We start from the raw sequence: 19,490 nt of genomic DNA, 5'->3' as shown, positions 1-19,490 counted from the left end.
ATAGCATATTATGTGTGTCGTCACGGGTGATGATGAGGAATTAAGACAGACGGTTAAATAAGATAAAATCTCGATGACCTTATTAGTAGATTTTATTAAACGCGAGACATCTGGCATTAGAACAGCAATTAGCACGGGATTGTAATTTATTTTCAATTTAAAATGCTGTATTTTTCAGATCATGGCTGTAGATGAATTATCTGTTTGTAATAGAAATATATAGTGATTAATGAGGTGTTTGTATTTGCCGAGTCATGATACTGACTAATGGCTGCTTTCTAATGTTTGTTGTTTATTCTAAATGAATCTATTGAGATTTCTTTTTAACTCATTTACCTTATTAGCTGTAAAAGAAAGTCTGACACAACTCGGGAGCAAAAATGAATGTCTGAGTTTTCTTGATTTGTCTGACCTTAAAAGACATTTTCACATGTTTTAGGGGTGTCCTGGGATTCACAGCTTCTGGGAGATGATCAGAGACAGCATGGAGGAGGTTTTCAGGTCTTGTAAAGTAAAATACTAGATTGCTCATCGTTCTTCTGTCGTTTTGTTTTTCTAATATTTTTTCTTGTTTTTGTTGTTTTTTTGGTCCGACGTTCATTGTTAGTCTCATGTTTTTGTCATTATGTGTTTCCTTTTTGTCTCACTTGTGTTTTTTGTCTCATTTTTGTCATTTTCTGTTTTGCTTTATTTGTCGTTTTGTGTATCGTTTTGGTTGTTTTGTGGGTTTTTTTATCTCACTTGTGTTGTTTGTCCACATTTTTTGTCGGTTTGTTTCTTGCTTTTGTCGTTTCCTGTCTTGTTTGTGTCATTTCTAGAATATTGTGTCTCATTTTTGTCGTTTGTCCATTTTTTTGTCAAATTTTTAGTCTCTTTTTTGTTTCGTTTCGTGTTGTTTGTCTCTTGTCCTTTTTTTCTCGCTTTTGTCATTTTGTGTTTAATTTTTTCTCATTTAGTGTTTTGCTTTATTTGTTGTTTTGTGTATAATTTTTGTCGTTTTTTCTTTTTGTCTCGCTTATGTTTGTGCAGTTTTGTCACTTTGTAATTTTGTTGTCTAATTTTTTGTCTCGTTTTGTGTTTGTCTCATTTGTCTTTTTTTCTTGTTTTTTGTCATTTTGTGTCTCATTTTTCTCATTTAGTGCTTTGCTTTATTCGTTGTCTTGTGCATCATTTTTGTCGTTTTGTCTCACTTATGTTTGTGCATTTTCGTCACTTTGTTGTCTATTTTTTCTCTCTTTTGTTTCATGTTGTTTGTCTCATATTTTGTATTTTTTTTCTTTTTTTTGTCATTTTGTGTATCATTTTTGTTTGTTTACAAAACTGAAAAACAGCTTGCAATGTAAGAAACTGTATCTGCTGACTTCTTTATGGACCAAAAAGAGAATTTCCAAAAAAAGATAATTCTCAAATGAAAAGTGAAGCTGAAATGTAAAAAAACAGCGTGATAACTGCTAGCATGGTTTACCACAGACCTGTGTAGGTGAGATAGATCACCGTGAGGAAGACTATGCAGGCGGCCAGAGAGACTCCGAGGAAGAAAAGCGTCTGGAACTCCTGTCTGGTCAGCCTGTCCTTCAGGTACTGCAGGAAGGCATAGGCCTGGAGAAGTGCAAACACACCTGAGAAAAAGACAGACAGAAAGGAGGGAATGAGCAACGCACACGAAGGAAACTCGCACTGAATATTTGAGGAGGCGCTGATTGATGCCGCCTCCTGCAGGGTACAAAGCGGGTTTGCGTGGTTAAGAAGCAGCGTCGTCGTTTTGGCAGAACTCTCGACAAAGCGGTCTGCGATAGCCCCTTTGGCTGTTCATGCAGATGTGAAAGACAAACACTGCAGGACAACATCTTTCAAACGCAGACACATTTCTGTAAATAAGCCTCTCTCTTTGCCTTGCCTCATCTTTCTCTCGCAGCCCCCTCGGTCACACTTCTTTCCCTCCGTCTCTTTGCTCTGTCACTTTCTCAGAGCTGCTTTTCCAGCTCCGTCTTTGTTTGTCTGCCGAATTCGGTGCAGAAATTGGAAAGAGAAACGAGGTGCTGGTTTCTCTCTTTTTCGTCACCTAGCATCCTTTGACAAGCCCCGTGTGAAATCTCAACACTCCTCTGCTAGCCCACAGCAGGTCTCACCCATTTCCAAGGTTGAGGCCTGTCTGTCTCCTGGAGAGCCGCCATGGTGCTAACATGCTTGTAACTATATCCCTCCCTGCTTCTCCTGCCTCAGGGGCTGACATCTCAACGGTACCGACAGGTCCGTGGCCCTGTCACTCTCTTCCCGTCTCCCGCTGCGCTCCGTGAACGCCGCCGCCAGATGTTCTGAACAGCTGCTGCTCCGCCGACATGAAAACACACTTGCTCTTTGAGAGAGTGGAGAGCCAATAACGGGGAGAGGCAGGGATGATTTCTGGTGGTGCATTCTGATGCTGTTTGTGTTGCAGACACTCAGGAACACTTCGACGTACACCTGCTGTAGCGTTAACCGAATCCTCCACAATCGCTGCCAACAAATGAACGCGTGAGTCATGCACATACGTACGCACCCATCCGTGATGCCAGGCAGCAGATGGGCCCGCTCTTGAGAGGCGAAACTCAACAAGCTTTAATAAACTAACGCCAAAACGAAAAGTACTTAAATTGCTAAACCCATATGGGTGACAAACATGAGGCCTGTGGTCCAAAAGTGGTCCTCCAGAGGGTCCAATCCGGCCCTCAAAGTGGAAAAATCACATAGAAGATATTAACTGCAGATTGTAAATTAGTAAAACTATGAATTGAAAATAATTTCTACCCAGTGACAAGTTGTTTGGATCATAAAGTAAAATACTGGATTGTTCTTTTGTCATTTTGTGTCTCATTTTTGTAATATTTTGTCTTGTTTTTGTTCTTTTTTTTTCTGACTTTTGACCTTTTTCCTCATGTTTTTGTCATTTTGTTTCTCACTTTTTTCAATCTGTGTTTTGCTTTATTCATTGTTTTGTGTAGTGTTTGTGCCATTTTGTTGTTTAGTCTCGTTTTTTGGTCATTTTGTTTCTCGCTTTTGTAATTTTCAGTCTCGTTTGTTCATTTTTTTGTCGATTTGCGACTTTTTTGTCTAATATTTTGTCTAATTTTTGTAATATTTTGTCTTGTTTTAGTTCTTTTTTGCCTTTTTTTGTCCGACGCTTCTCATGTTTTTGTAGTTTTCTCATTTTTTTCATTTTGCGTTTCCTTATTCTCTCGCTTGTATTTTTTGTCTTATATTTGTCATCTCGCGTTTTGCTTTATTTGTTGTTTTCTGTATTATTTGTGTCGTGCGTTCTTTTTGTCTCGCTTGTCCATTTTTTTGTCGTTTTGTAACTTTTTTGTCTAACATTTTGTCTCATTTTTGTTTTGTTTCGTGTCGTTTGTCTCATTCTTTGTCATTTTATGTCTGATTTTTGTAATATATTGTCTTGTTTTTGTAGTTTTCTAGTCTTTTTTTTTGTCATTTTCATCATAAAGTGAAATACTAAATCATTCAGTTCCAGATAGCTGTGACTAAATGTTTAATTTCTTCTTAGATAAACTGTGAAGTGGAAGTTGTAATGTGGAAATGATAAACTGAGGCATAATATTGTTGAAATTTCACTTATTTTTCTTAAGAAATTTCAGGTTGTTCATGATGATTCATATAAAAAGAATTCCTTAAATGTGAACACTTTTTCACTTAAAGGAAATATCTGGAGTTGTCTTCATTGGCTATCATGCTGTGATTTTACTGATCCGCTTCACTTCAGATCAAATTGAGCTGAATGTGGATCCTGGACTGAGATGAGGTTGACACTCCTGTGCTAAACCCACATGGGTGGTATGTGAAGCAGCTTATTTATTTATGTTTTGTAGATATATCCTAGATCAGTGTTCTCCTACAGAGAGCGTGACAAACACCGTCAGCACAAGGCGGATTCAATTCGGCTGGCAGGTGCTTTGGATATCAAGCAGGCTGGTGGAGTTGCACCTTCGGTAGATGAACGACTCCCCCCCGACTGTGTTGTCTGGCAGAAATTTATCGCGAGGGTCGGGGCAGGTCGGAAATTGACGTGACGGCTCTAAAATACAATTTGTGTGCCGCATCAGTGTGTCCTTGAGCGAAACCCAGACAGTCGGTCTCTTCAATTATTTTATGTAAAAACACTGCTCCGTATACTGTTAAATCATTTCATTGTAATTCCTGATAAGAAAGAGCAGCGTTTCAGCTGAGAACAAAACAACTTCAAACCTGCATTAGCAGGGAATATTACCGTTTGTTCACTCATGTAAAAATATTAATTAAAGCAGCTTTAACTCTCTGAGCTCCGAGCAGTGTTTTTTATATTTATTTTTTTTGCTCCCGTCACATTTTTATTCACTGCAGGCTCATTTTTCACTCCAACATAAAGTCCTGCTTCTCTACAGAAACAGCTAGAAGTAGAGAGAGCTGACAATGACAAAGTTATAACACCATAAATCATAAAATTGTATAAACCAAAGCTGAATTTTTTCATGACTTATTTTGCAACAATTTTTTAATAAAGGAATCCATATTTTTTAAAGTGCCTATGGGGATGGCTAGTAACTACGTCATCGTGTCCAAAAACGTCACTTCCGTGTCCTACCAAACCAACGATATAACGGTGCTGTGTTGTGTCCCGTGTTGCAACAATAGAAATGATGTAAACAAAACAATATCTTTCTTCCGCTTTCCTCTGGACGAAACGGAGAAGAGAAGATGGCTGACACTGATAAGGTAAGTCGGATTTCTAATCTTAGAAAATACATTTAGCGCCGGGAGCTAACATGCACTAGCTAGTATTAGCCGCTTGAATCATGTTATCTTTTGTGTTACGAGGAGTGTTTGGGCCACATTACAAAAGAAACTAAAAGTGGTCGAGATTAAAGTCTCTGATAATAAGTTTATACTTTTAATTTATAAGAATAAAGTCTGCCGAGGGAGACTTTTGTCCCAGTTTTGGGGACTTGGACTTGCTTGACCAATCTGCCCAAAATACTCGACCTGACTAGGATATGGGTCTGTGTGACTTGGACTTTCCCTTTAAAACCACCTGCCAGCACACTAACATTTACAACTGTAAGAGTTAAGACCTCGCTTTACCGACTTCGGAAAATCCGCAAAATAAGATGTCACAGTGAAAAAGGTGACCGGTTCTTTCGCTACTGCCATTGTGTTTTCATTCGGTGCGCCGCGGCGTAGGACACGGAAGTGGTCCGTGACGTCACACTAGCCATTCCCATGACTTTTACCAACACTAAAAACACTGCTTTTCTTCAAAAAACAATTCAAAAAGCTGATTAGCTCGGCCTAGTTTCATAGTACTCTGTATCATGCTGACTAGATCTTCCAACAACCTGATGACTACTTGCTCCTCTGTATATTATTCTGAAGCCACGCTGCATTTACTAAATTGATCAAGCAGGTTTAATTTTTACAGTTTTTTTTTAATTTGGCATCTCCTCTCTGCTCTGAGTGAACAGCCTAAAGTTCACCCAAAAGTTTGCAGAATTTTAGTTTCTCAGCTGGACTAAGCTCAGGATTTTTCATTTTTTACCACATCTGGTCACGGCAAATGGTCTATTTTTGGTAAAAATGTTGAATGAGACGTGTATGATGACATCCTCAGGTGGATCCTTCTGGTCGTTTAAGTCGAGGTTTAAATCTAAAGGTGACCGAGCGTTCTCCATCAGGACCTCGACTGAGGAGATAAAACCTGCAGAGTCAGTAACTTCAGAAAACTCACTGTGATAGACTTCCTTTGATCAGATGTTTGCTTTTAGCTCTATTTGGCTTTAATGACAAAAGCAAGAAAGTAGATGAACACAATAGAGACAACAAAAAAAACACAAAACCATACACAAAACAATGAATAAAGCAAAACACAAAAAGACAAATAAAGACAAAAACAAGTGAGACAAAAAGGAAACACAAAATGACAAAAACATGAGAAATGACAAAAATGAGACAAAAACAAGGCAAAATATTATGAAAATGAGACAAAACAACAAAAGAACAATGTAGTATTTTACCTTATCATCAGACCAACTCATCATGGTCTAGAAATTATTTTAAATTCATACTTTTACTAATTTACAATCTGCAGTTAATGTCTTCTCTGTGATTTTTACACTTTGAGGGCCGGTTTTGGACCACGAGCCGAATGTTTGACGCCCCTGCATTAATTTAATCTCTTTTCTTAACAGGCTCTTACGATAAACAGTGCCATTGTTGGACTTTAAAAAACAAACAAACATGCTTTTCAAACCAGCTGCCAGGTTTTGGGGGTTCAGAGGCTCAAACACAAACCGTTTCTTGTGCCTGCTTCAGGTATAACATTCATGTATTCGGTTATGATTCACTCCTAACAGAGCATCGAAGCAGCCACACTTCTTTCCGCATCACACAGTGTGACATTCATGGTTAATTTTACAGAAGGAGAAGCTGTTGTTCTCGGAGAAAAGCCGCATTAGTCACCGTGCAGGTGGAGAGGGCGGGGCTTACCAGCAGCAGCCATGTGCTCGCTCGTCCTGATTGGCTGGAAGCCGACGAACGGGATCTGCATGGACAGTACGAGCCCCACGATGTAGAAAGTGCTGTAGGCTGCGAATAGAGAAGAAACAGGAGAACAGGAAGGTGAAACGGGGACAGAAAGGACAGACGGGGTGAGAATTCAAACTACGAAAATAAACCGCAGCTTTTCTCTCCAGCTCGGGTCCCACTGAGGGAAATAAACCTCAACAGGGGTATTTAAAGTCTATTGATTTTCAGTGTCATACCTCAGAGGGAGTAAATACAAAATACCTAATCTAATGTCATTTACTGAGAAAATGGGAGCTGGCTCGGTGCAGTGTGGCGGTGAAGCCTGGAGTCACACGACGGTGCTGAGAACAGTGCAACTCCCACCTTTGTAGCTGGAGGGAACCGATTCGCAGACGCACCGGCTTAATTAAGATTTCATACTCTTCCTGAAGAGTGTGCCTCTTTTTTGAAGTAGTTGTGACCGCCCTCAGCAATCTCCTTCTCACACATCTGCTATTGACTCAAGACAGATGAATTGTGAGGGAACATAGACTGCGAGGCATTTTATTAAACCAGGATTTTCTCTCCTTTTTTTTTTTTTTTTTTTGCACATTCTGTCACTGTGACTGACTGAGACACCTGGCTCTGAAAAGAATAACTGGGCTATAAAGCCAGCAGGTAAGGTAAAGAATAGAGCGGGTGCTTGAGGACCTAATGTCTCTTCTGACATCAGAACATTTCTACAAATGCATTTCTCCTGCTTCCATTAGCGAGCGAAAGGTGCATGAGGTCAGCGGAGGATGGCCGGGCTGCAGATATGAAGGAAATTTTCCACCTCATCAAGTAGAATTTGATTGTTGGAGAACCATTTGGAGACGGAGCGGAGGCAGGTCGGAGCCCTCTCGCAGTGAAGAGGCCGTCGTTTATTACGAAGCTCTCTGCAGCGACGGCAAGTGAAAAATATAATCACGCATAAATGATGCTTGACACGGCATCATTTATCTTGACCACAACAGGAGTGGATGCTGCGAGCTCGGAGCAAAGCCGACGGCGGATGTTCGGGCGGACGCAGGGTTCTGAGCCGGGCCGACGGAGCTGCATTCTGCTCTCTCAGACCGGGCTGCACCGCGGAATAACAAGCCTGGCCTCTTCACCGCCTCTCTGCCTTTCGGTATTCGCACAGAAAAATAAATATATAAAGAGGATCAGGTAGCAGGTGGTTGCATTTACTGCTAAGTGGTGTGTGGGTGTGTGGATGTCTGCGCCGCTGATGATGGAACGCTCGCGGTTGTGAGAGATGAGCACAGGCGTGACTGGGCATCGGCGCTCGTTTCAGGGTCAAACGCTCGGGCAGCGGCGTTGGAAGACACATTTTTAAATGAAAAAGGGAACGGCAGACTCTGAAAGCGCGGTCAGTTTCCAGTTTAGCCGCCGCATGAGGGGGAGTTTCAAGTATCTAGTCACGCCGAGAAAGTTGGTTTAATTGCCTGTGTGACACGACGGGGTTTCTGCAGAAATCAGCCAGTCAAATGTGATGCTTTTTGATGCCACGTTAATGCTATAGTGTAGAGATTTTAATGCCATGTTAGTGCTATAGTGTAGAGATTTTAATGCCATGTTAATGCTATAGTGTAGAGATTTTAATGCCATGTTAGTGCTATAGTGTAGAGATTTTAATGCCATGTTAGTGCTATAGTGTAGAGATTTTAATGCCATGTTAGTGCTATAGTGTAGAGATTTTAATGCCATGTTAGTGCTATAGTGTAGAGATTTTAATGCCATGTTAATGCTATAGTGTAGAGATTTTAATGCCATGTTAATGCTATAGTGTAGAGATTTTAATGCCATGTTAATGCTATAGTGTAGAGATTTTAATGCCATGTTAGTGCTATAGTGTAGAGATTTTAATGCCATGTTAGTGCTATAGTGTAGAGATTTTAATGCCATGTTAATGCTATAGTGTAGAGATTTTAATGCCACGTTAATGCTATAGTGTAGAGATTTTAATGCCATGTTAGTGCTATAGTGTAGAGATTTTAATGCCATGTTAGTGCTATAGTGTAGAGATTTTAATGCCATGTTAGTGCTATAGTGTAGAGATTTTAATGCCATGTTAATGCTATAGTGTAGAGATTTTAATGCCATGTTAATGCTATAGTGTAGAGATTTTAATGCCATGTTAGTGCTATAGTGTAGAGATTTTAATGCCATGTTAGTGCTATAGTGTAGAGATTTTAATGCCATGTTAGTGCTATAGTGTAGAGATTTTAATGCCATGTTAGTGCTATAGTGTAGAGATTTTAATGCCATGTTAATGCTATAGTGTAGAGATTTTAATGCCATGTTAGTGCTATAGTGTAGAGATTTTAATGCCATGTTAGTGCTATAGTGTAGAGATTTTAATGCCATGTTAATGCTATAGTGTAGAGATTTTAATGCCATGTTAATGCTATAGTGTAGAGATTTTAATGCCATGTTAATGCTATAGTGTAGAGATTTTAATGCCATGTTAGTGCTATAGTGTAGAGATTTTAATGCCATGTTAATGCTATAGTGTAGAGATTTTAATGCCATGTTAGTGCTATAGTGTAGAGATTTTAATGCCATGTTAATGCTATAGTGTAGAGATTTTAATGCCATCTTAATTCTATAGTGTAGAGATTTTAATGCCATGTTAATGCTATAGTGTAGAGATTTTAATGCCATGTTAGTGCTATAGTGTAGAGATTTTAATGCCATGTTAGTGCTATAGTGTAGAGATTTTAATGCCATGTTAATGCTATAGTGTAGAGATTTTAATGCCATGTTAGTGCTATAGTGTAGAGATTTTAATGCCAAGTTAGTGCTACAGTGTAGAGATTTTAATGCCATGTTAATGCTATAGTGTAGAGATTTTAATGCCATGTTAATGCTATAGTGTAGAGATTTTAATGCCATGTTAGTGCTATAGTGTAGAGATTTTAATGCCATGTTAGTGCTATAGTGTAGAGATTTTAATGCCATGTTAGTGCTATAGTGTAGAGATTTTAATGCCATGTTAGTGCTATAGTGTAGAGATTTTAATGCCATGTTAATGCTATAGTGTAGAGATTTTAATGCCATGTTAGTGCTATAGTGTAGAGATTTTAATGCCATGTTAATGCTATAGTGTAAAGATTTTAATGCCATGTTAATGCTATAGTGTAGAGATTTTAATGCCATGTTAATGCTATAGTGTAGAGATTTTAATGCCATGTTAGTGCTATAGTGTAGAGATTTTAATGCCATGTTAATGCTATAGTGTAGAGATTTTAATGCCATGTTAGTGCTATAGTGTAGAGATTTTAATGCCATGTTAGTGCTATAGTGTAGAGATTTTAATGCCATGTTAATGCTATAGTGTAGAGATTTTAATGCCATGTTAATGCTACAGTGTAAAGATTTTAATGCCATGTTAGTGCTGTAGTGTAGAGATTTTAATGCCATGTTAGTGCTATAGTGTAGAGATTTTAATGCCATGTTAATGCTATAGTGTAGAGATTTTAATGCCATGTTAGTGCTATAGTGTAGAGATTTTAATGCCATGTTAGTGCTATAGTGTAGAGATTTTAATGCCATGTTAATGCTATAGTGTAGAGATTTTAATGCCATGTTAATGCTATAGTGTAGAGATTTTAATGCCATGTTAATGCTATAGTGTAGAGATTTTAATGCCATGTTAATGCTATAGTGTAGAGATTTTAATGCCATGTTAATGCTATAGTGTAGAGATTTTAATGCCATGTTAATGCTATAGTGTAGAGATTTTAATGCCATGTTAATGCTATAGTGTAGAGATTTTAATGCCATATTAATTCTATAGTGTAGAGATTTTAATGCCATGTTAATGCTATAGTGTAGAGATTTTAATGCCATGTTAATGCTATAGTGTAGAGATTTTAATGCCATGTTAGTGCTACAGTGTAGAGATTTTAATGCCATGTTAATGCTATAGTGTAGAGATTTTAATGCCATGTTAATGCTATAGTGTAGAGATTTTAATGCCATGTTAATGCTATAGTGTAGAGATTTTAATGCCATGTTAATGCTATAGTGTAGAGATTTTAATGCTATGTTAATGCTATGGTGTAGAGATTTTAATGCCATGTTAGTGCTATAGTGTAGAGATTTTAATGCCATGTTAATGCTATAGTGTAGAGATTTTAATGCCATGTTAGTGCTATAGTGTAGAGATTTTAATGCCATGTTAGTGCTATAGTGTAGAGATTTTAATGCCATGTTAGTGCTATAGTGTAGAGATTTTAATGCCATGTTAGTGCTATAGTGTAGAGATTTTAATGCCATGTTAGTGCTATAGTGTAGAGATTTTAATGCCATGTTAGTGCTATAGTGTAGAGATTTTAATGCCATGTTAGTGCTATAGTGTAGAGATTTTAATGCCATGTTAGTGCTATAGTGTAGAGATTTTAATGCCATGTTAATGCTATAGTGTAGAGATTTTAATGCCATGTTAATGCTATAGTGTAGAGATTTTAATGCCATGTTAGTGCTATAGTGTAGAGATTTTAATGCCATGTTAGTGCTATAGTGTAGAGATTTTAATGCCATGTTAGTGCTATAGTGTAGAGATTTTAATGCCATGTTAGTGCTATAGTGTAGAGATTTTAATGCCATGTTAGTGCTATAGTGTAGAGATTTTAATGCCATGTTAGTGCTATAGTGTAGAGATTTGAATGCCATGTTAGTGCTATAGTGTAGAGATTTGAATGCCATGTTAGTGCTATAGTGTAGAGATTTTAATGCCATGTTAGTGCTATAGTGTAGAGATTTTAATGCCATGTTAATGCTATAGTGTAGAGATTTTAATGCCAAGTTAATGCTATAGTGTAGAGATTTTAATGCCATAACCGTTAAGTCAAGAAAAATTACAGATTTGTTTTTTTGTAAAAGATGCTTGTTATATGAAAACTGTTCCTATTTCTGAATCCAGAAAAATATCAAAATTAATAGTAATTAAAGCAGCTTTAACCCTCTGAGCTCCAAGCAGTGTTTTTTTTTGCTCCTGTCACATTTTTATTCACTGCAGGCTGAACATAAAGTCCTGCTTCTCTACAGAAACAGCACAGACACAGCTAGAAGTAGAGAGAACTCACAATGTCTGTTTTCAAGTGTAACAAAGCTTTAACGCCATAAATCATAAAAGTGTATAAACCAAAGCTGAATTTCTTTCATGACTTATTTTACAACAATTTTTTAAAAAGGAATCCATATTTTTTTTAAAGTGCCTATGATTTTTACCAACTTTTTCTTCAAAAAACATTTAAAAAGCTGATTAACTGGTTTCATTTTCACAACCTCTCAGCTCTAAAAGACATTTCGTCATGCTGACTAGATCTTCCAACAACCCGCTGACTACTTGCTCCTCTGGACATTTTTTTTTAACCACGCTGCATTTACTAAATTAATCAAGCGGGTTTTATTTTTCGCACAGTTTTTTTGGCATCTCCTCTCTGCTCTGAGTGAACAGCCTGCACATTTACAGAATTTTTAGAACTTTAGTCTCTCAGTTGGACTAAGCTCAGGTATTTTCATTCTTTACCACATCTGGTCAATGCAAATGGTTTATTTGTGGCAAAAATTTTGAATGAGACGTGTATGTTAACGTCCTCAGGTGGATCCTTCTGGTCGTTCCAAAAAGTCAAAGCGAAGTAGATGCTGAAGATGTTGTTGGCCACAGGAAGTAACTAGCCACAGCCTCTTGTAGACGATTTGTGGCTGCATGTGAGATTTCATGGTGTTGACATCCGCTGTACCAAGCTTAGTTTTTATTTTTTTTCCACAAGAACTGCAAAATCCTTCTCCTGTTGACCACCAACGGGCTTTAGTCATTCCATGAATTCTACGTTTTCTAGCCATTTTGCTGGTATTTGCATCTTCCAGCTCTCTTCCACTTAATCCAGCCTGCCGGTCACTTTCCACACATCCAGTTTTACGGCAATTGAAAACGTCCAACTTGAACAATTACCACAATGGTTCCACATGTGTACGCGGTAGGGATGTGCGCGACTAGTCGTTTAACCCTTTAAGCTGCAGTCAATTCCAGCCATTTTCAGTACAAAAAAAAATCGCTAATATTCTATTTGTAAATAAAAATATGACGAGAAATACAGGGAATATTGGACGCGCATCGCGAGGTGCATTTCCTTGAAAACTAACTATTCGTAGATTATATACCGACTTCAAGACATGTTTTGGACAAAATATTTTACTGGCTTGTTTCGTCTGGATGTCCAAGGTTGGATTATGGCCATTTTTTGTGGAATATTTTCATCTGTGTGTAATAATGAACCCAGAAATGTGAGTCACGCTGTGTACGTTGAAGCCGTGTACAGAGAACGGATGGATGGATATTCGTTGTTTGTCGGACAAATGTGTTTATATTACCCGCTGTGGTAATCGCATCTGAAAGTGGTTTATACCGGCGGATTCATGAGAATCTAAGCTTTCCATCGGCGTATAGTGTTTGTATCATCGTGTTTGCAGTTTTAGACATTTAGCAAATTGCTTATGCAGATCTCAAAGTGTACCGCGGGCGGGACACTGAAGCGCAACGGTTAAGCATCATGCACCTTGTTCTTCATGTGTCTGCCTTGGTTTCTTTGTAAACAGGCTGAGCAGCCAGGGAGAGAATTGCTCCTCCTCCCTTCCCCTCTCCTCACACGTAGCAGGGGGCGGGGCCACACAGTTTGGGGAAGAAAGTTTGGAAAGGTAATGTGGGAAGATGGCGGAAGAAAATCAGCACCGTTTGGCAGTATTTTGACGCAGCAGGGTCGCCTGTCGGGTGTGTAAGCAGAAACCAGTGTTGCCAACTCAGCGACTTTCTTGCTAAATCTAGCGACTTTCCAAAGCGTCCTAGCGACTTTTTTTTGTCAAAAGCGACTAGCGACAAATCTAGCGACTTTGGAGACTGACAGGAAAACTCGGATCATTCTGCAGTTACTGTCCTCAACAAGCAGCAGGTGCTGCTGTGAGCTCCTGCCCCTCCCAAAGCACAGGCTGTCAGTCCAGTAACCCCGCAGCAGTCCAAGTGTCTGAGTGAGTAGGGGAGACAGACATCACTCCGTGGCCAGACGGCAGGTGAACCACGCATGCGCAAAGTCACTACAGACCCCATCCAGACTTACGGAGCGGGATATAAATGAAAATGTTTCTTCACTGTCATTATGTGGCTTTATAGGCTAGTCGCAAAACATTTTTTAGACTAGTCGGTTAGGAAATTAGTCGAAATTCCCATCCCTAGTACGTGGATGTACATATCTGGCAAATCGCAGTCTTCAATTATATATTATCATATATAGTTGAATATTTTTCTTGAAAACTGCAGAAAGAATTTTTAACTCCACCGAGAATCCACCTTGAAGCCTTTTAATGCCCTGTGTGCGTTTGTGTGCGTCACCATACCGATGTAGACTCTTCTGCTGTAGCGTTGCATCAGCAGCAGCACAAACACATGCAGAGGAATCAGGTTGATAATAAACACATATCCTCCCCACGCCGACACCTAGAACACACAAAGAGAGAGAGAAAAAGACGCGTCAGTAGATGCAGAGCAGACACCGGAAGGCCTATGTGATCAATCTTCGGAGCCCCCCTGCTGAGCGGAAGCTTTCTTTTTAAAATGCAATAAATTAGCTCTGCAGGAAAGATGTCAGGTTTGCTTTATTGGAGGAGACGAATCGAAACCGAGACACAAAGCCGAATGACGAACGGCGTCAATACGGAGGACATATCTGGCCATCAAACCTGTTTGTTTTTACTTGTTAAAGGTCTGTGTGGAAATAGAATAAAACCTCTGCCACATTTATGTCAGACTCTAAGCTACTGTAGCCGGTGATTGCGGTGTTTTTTGTAGCCCGCTGCTCCAACAGGGGTCGACCGGCACAATCAATTTCTGACCTCTGTCAGCTCTGAGTATGTGTACTGGAAACAGGCTGTTTCTAATTTAACCACCAAATTTCAAATTTCTCACTGACCTCAAAAAACAGAAGCCATACCTGCCGCTGAAGCATTGTTTATGATCAATTATTCTGCCAGTCACGTTGTCAAATAATCAACTAATTGCTTCGTCTACAAAAGCCAAACAACAGCGACAAAATGCCTCCTGCAGTTTCTCAGACCGTGAGAAAACATTTCCAAAAAAAATCAACTCCCATACTGTAAACAGACTCATCCAATCGATGCGAAGACATCTCACTGCCTCTGCGCTATTCCACAAAAGCACACAGCCATAAAAAGCAGACGTATATAGAATCTATAAAAACGAAGCAATCATATTTTACATGTTGGATGTAAAATGTGAGACGCACCAATAACTTTAAAAGCCCCACTAAAATTATACCTCGACCAATTTTTGAGGTCTGGAAAGTATCAAAGCGCTGGATGTGGGGGCCATAAAACGACTCCACAAAAACATCACTGACAAGTTTTCAATTGCCTCCACTCGTCTGCAGCAAAGGGCAAATGGAAAGCGTGAGAGCACTCGACGGAAAAACAGAAGAGGATGGAGAAAGAGTGAAAGAACACAGACAAAGCGTGGTGTCGAGAGAGAAAGAGAGGACGGCAAAGGAAAAGTGAAGGCAGATTTGTGTTCAGATTTAAAACCTAGAAAGAGGTGGAAACGGCAGAGAGGCAGAGTGAATTAAACAGGAATACATATAGGCAGACTATTTGATCGTTTATTCACAACAGCTTGTCAGAAAGAGCCCCACTGCACCTGTTAAGTAGGATGAAAAGAGCAATCATTACACATTTTAGCAATCGCCGGATAAACGAGCAAGTCATGTCTAATTGATAAAAACATTAATATGCCACATTAAGGCAGAAAAGTGAAAGAAAATTTCATAAATAAGTTCCTTGTCGGGGCAATTATCTTTTGGCAGTCACTTGCATCTGTTCCCTCAGATGGTGGCAGCCAATTAGAAGCATGTGAACCGTAACTTGACTGAATACCAGAGATGACTTCAATTTAAGGCTCATTTTCAGTGTTGACACAGGGATGGCTGATCCAGGCTCTGTTGCTGACTCGTGGGGAACTAATTGAAAACATAACCGTGGAAACACAGCGATGGAGGCTACCGGCTGCACGACTTTAGGAAATACACTGTGTTCATTTTTGTAATCATGCACGAAGGCTTGAGAAGCTGATGAAAACTCACCCTAAATTTTACCGAAATTTGTTGCCACCCACTGAAAGCATCAAAAATATCGTATCTACAGCAGAAACTGAGCTTAATTCCAGCATATTAAAAATACCGTATGGACAAGTTAACAAGGGAATAAAAACATTTCCACCAGAGGGGTTTTTCATTCATAAAAGCTATGCAAACTACACCATTTTTCCTCGAGGCAAACCCAATAAAACATCAATCCTTCTGAGTTAGACTCCCTGACATTAGTGAGATGCATTATCGACTTCTACTATTGTGAGTCAAAGTTAGTCAACACTTTTTTTCTGAGGCTTGTTTATCCCTTTGGATATGAAAGAGCGAGAGGCTCGATGCCATGTTAGTGGGATGGAAGATGGAGATTGGAAAAATTCCCGAGGTTGGCATTGGCACAAAGCAAATAAAAATGGAGAATAAAAGCATTTCTAACAATCACCGTGACTGTCAAACTATATAAAGAGCTATTGTTGTATTAGTTATAGAATAGGCGAAGAGAAGAAAAATAGGTTTAAATTATGCAGCATGAGTGTGCAGCCATGCTAGCAGCTCTTTATGAGCACACATAGGCAAAGCTGTGGTTTGAACTAAATGCCACCGTGATAACATACTCACAGTGCCAATGCTAACGTGCTGCTATTGAGCAGGTATAAGTTACCACTGGCACCATATTTTTTTGTTTAGTGTGCTAACATGATAACATTTGTGAACAAGAAAAGCAAACAGAGAGTGAAGTACTCCGCCAACGCTGCTCAATCTTATCATTTCCGACGGCTAAAATCTTGTGGTAGAAATCACGGCACCATAGAATGAGGCTATTTGTTACAGATGCACCCACAAAAAAAATATGACCTGACCACCTAAATATGTAACGGGCAGCGGGAATTGATGGGACTCGACAAGACCCCCACAATTTAACTGATTGTTCCTTGTATCATTTCCGACCTTCCCTGAAAATTTCATCCAAATCCGTTAGTCCGTTTTTGAGTAGTGTTGCTAACAGACCGACAAACGGACAAACCAATGCTGATCGTCACCTAACTCTGCCACGATGGCGCCTCCTTGGGTGAACAGGCTGAGCAGCCAGGGAGAGAATTGCTCCTAATTAGTTTGAAATAAAGAATAAAACTGAGCCTGAAAGAAATGTCATCAGACCTGCCAGTATTTAGTAATACACCAAAACACTCAACAATGACTTTGACTCCATAATGGCTCCAAATGCAACATCACCAACAGGATGTAAGTCCATTGTCTGGATGCTATAAATGTGCAAACCAAGTTTCAAGACAATCCATCCAATAATTCATGAGGAATTTCTCAGATAAAAATGTCGACTTGGCAGCATTAAGAAGTCGACGTGGGCGGGGCAAAGCAAAGGATGCTGCTTTGGTGCTCCTTCAAAACAGTGGTGGTTCAAATTGCTATAGTGGAACGTTTGCATTCAACTGATTAAAATGAATAATCCAAAAAACTAGCAGAGGTGCCTGAGTGTTAGGTTCAAATTCTTGGCAAAACTTTCAGTTTCACTTTGAGTGCGACAGGTTGCAACCTACAGCATGCTGTTGTTGTTTCCTGTTTTGAACAAAACTGTAACACCCATATGCCAATGGCAGGGTTATTCCCACAACCTACGTCTGCTTCGTCAGACATGTGAATCACCAAAGTGTGCATCGACAACAATAAAACCAGCTGCCTAATGCTGTGCAGGTCCTCCTTGTGCCGCCAAGAACAGCTCTGAGCCTTTGAAGCAGTGGGACGTTAGCAGTGGATCCTTTCAGCTGTGAGCTCTTCGGTTTTGTTCCAATGTGGATGCTTGATCACACTGAGATCTGGGGAGTTTGGAAGGCAAGCCTTCTTTGTCATGTTCCTCGAGCTGTTCCGAAGCAGTTTTTTAGGTGTGGTGGAGCACGATGTCTTGCTGGGACAGGCCATCGTCATTGGGGAGTGCTGTTGCCATGGAGAGGGTTGTGCTTAGACTGGAACAATGTTTAGGTGGGTGGAACGTGTCAATGTAACATACAGATGTTCAGTGAGAACTGAGGGTTCCCAGCACGACATTTTAATAAAACAAATTGATGCTATTTCTTTACCTGTAATACAGTAATACAGAAGGTTCTAAATAATGTAGAACTAAGAAGGGTGATACGCTTCATCTCCATTTCGGGATTCGTACCTGCTGACGCGCATTGAGGATAAAAAACAAGGCTGACTGTCACCAACTTCGTCATGAGATCCAAACAGCCACTGAGAAGCCATGAAACTCGATTTCACCCGACGGAGGAGTCAGGGAGATGGGAGACGGCAGGATCTTGTTGCTGCGGCTACTAGTGGCGCTACCGACCACAGAACAATCAAGGAAGCAATTGGAAAGCTGTCACCTTCATCGGAAAAGACGATGTGAATTACGAAGGCCATCCCGGCATTTATTGTCAAGGATTTGTGTCCTTATTCCGTCGTGGAAAATCAGGGATTTCGAGCACTGTTGCATTCATTGGAGTTTCTAAAATCTGCAAATGATGAAAGCTGATTCAGTGACACAAAAAGAAATGTGTGTTGTGACAAAATGCATCAATATACATGAATTAAAGATGCATCAATAATCGTTTTATACTCAAATCGTAGCCCCTGAATCGTGAGGTGCTCAAAGATTCCCATCCCTACCCGGCAGTGGTTTTAATACTGTGTTTTTGCTTCATAACGGCAATCAATTTAATAGTTGCCGAGTTATTTCAGCCTGGATCAAAGCGGTGGAACATTTCCATCACTAGTGCATACATGCAGCATGGCTAAAAAAAACCTAGAGTTAATTATCATTTAGGTCTTTCCCTGAACAGCATTTACCAGTCAGAGATTGAAAAATACAGCAACATAGACATGACACGAAGTTGTCTGGTATTTATCATCCGTACATCGCAACTTGATTGCAGTTTCACCTCTTGAGTCTTGAGCGACAATCACTTTGAGGTAAAAACGAATGGGAGAAAACGGCCTTCTGCTCACATTAGAGGACCATGCGAAGACGAAAGCCCGTGACACAATCCAACGCTGTGTGTGTCTGTGTATGAGCACGAACAAGCGTCCGTTTGAAATTACAGCTGTAACATCCAGCCCCCTGCCCGAGCCACGGGGTAACAGCCGAGGGCAGGAATCAGAAAATGTTTGGAGCCAAGCCTTTTAGCCGTTATCGCTCTCTGCGTTTCATAGCGGGCTTATCTGATGACCACAGGGCCACTCTGAAGAGGATATAGAGAACACAGCATGCAACAGAGAGAAGGGTTCTGCTCTGCTTGTGTGCATGTGTGTGGATGCATATGCATTTGTGTGTACAAGTGTTTCCAGCCCAATGCTGTTGTTAAACATCACTCTGGGTATTTACAGAAATGAAAATTAATGTGTTTATGTGTGTAACTATCTGTTAGCTGTGCACTTTCTAGTAACAGCACCGACTTTCTGGTTCGTTAAGACTTTAAGGTGGCACAGAAGTAATGAATTTCCCTTCAGGGATTAATAAAGCTATTGGATTGTAAGTCTTTAGGTTTTCTCTGTGAATCTGGATGATACAGTTACATACATATTTGTCCAGGGTGCAAAACCTCGCTAGTTTACTGCGAACATGCATTTATCCTCAGTCCCTCCACGGAAATTGAGGTGAAGCTCAGTTCTGTATAAAACTGTAGGGTCTGAACCTTATTTCAGTCAATTAAGTAAATTAGCATGGATATCAAATGATCTAAACCTTAATATTTACATTTTTCAGGTAAA

At 39.8% G+C, this 19,490-nt stretch overlaps 1 protein-coding gene across 1 annotated transcript in view; it reads right to left on the bottom strand.

Moving 5' to 3' along the window:
- LOC110961997 (STT3 oligosaccharyltransferase complex catalytic subunit B) overlaps nt 1–19,490 on the bottom strand; it is a 134,491-nt gene that overhangs the window by 36,151 nt on the left and 78,850 nt on the right. Inside the window, exons 5-7 of the mRNA XM_051955775.1 lie at nt 13,969–14,068; nt 6,511–6,609; nt 1,473–1,619 (exon numbers count right to left, since the gene is read on the bottom strand). Of these exons, the coding sequence (XP_051811735.1) occupies nt 1,473–1,619; nt 6,511–6,609; nt 13,969–14,068 (346 nt within the window). The remainder of the gene's footprint in view (nt 1–1,472; nt 1,620–6,510; nt 6,610–13,968; nt 14,069–19,490) is intronic.

This window comes from Acanthochromis polyacanthus, chromosome 11 (assembly GCF_021347895.1).
Source record: "Acanthochromis polyacanthus isolate Apoly-LR-REF ecotype Palm Island chromosome 11, KAUST_Apoly_ChrSc, whole genome shotgun sequence".
Lineage (NCBI taxonomy): Eukaryota > Metazoa > Chordata > Actinopteri > Pomacentridae > Acanthochromis > Acanthochromis polyacanthus.
This window is presented reverse-complemented; position numbering and strand designations above follow the sequence as displayed.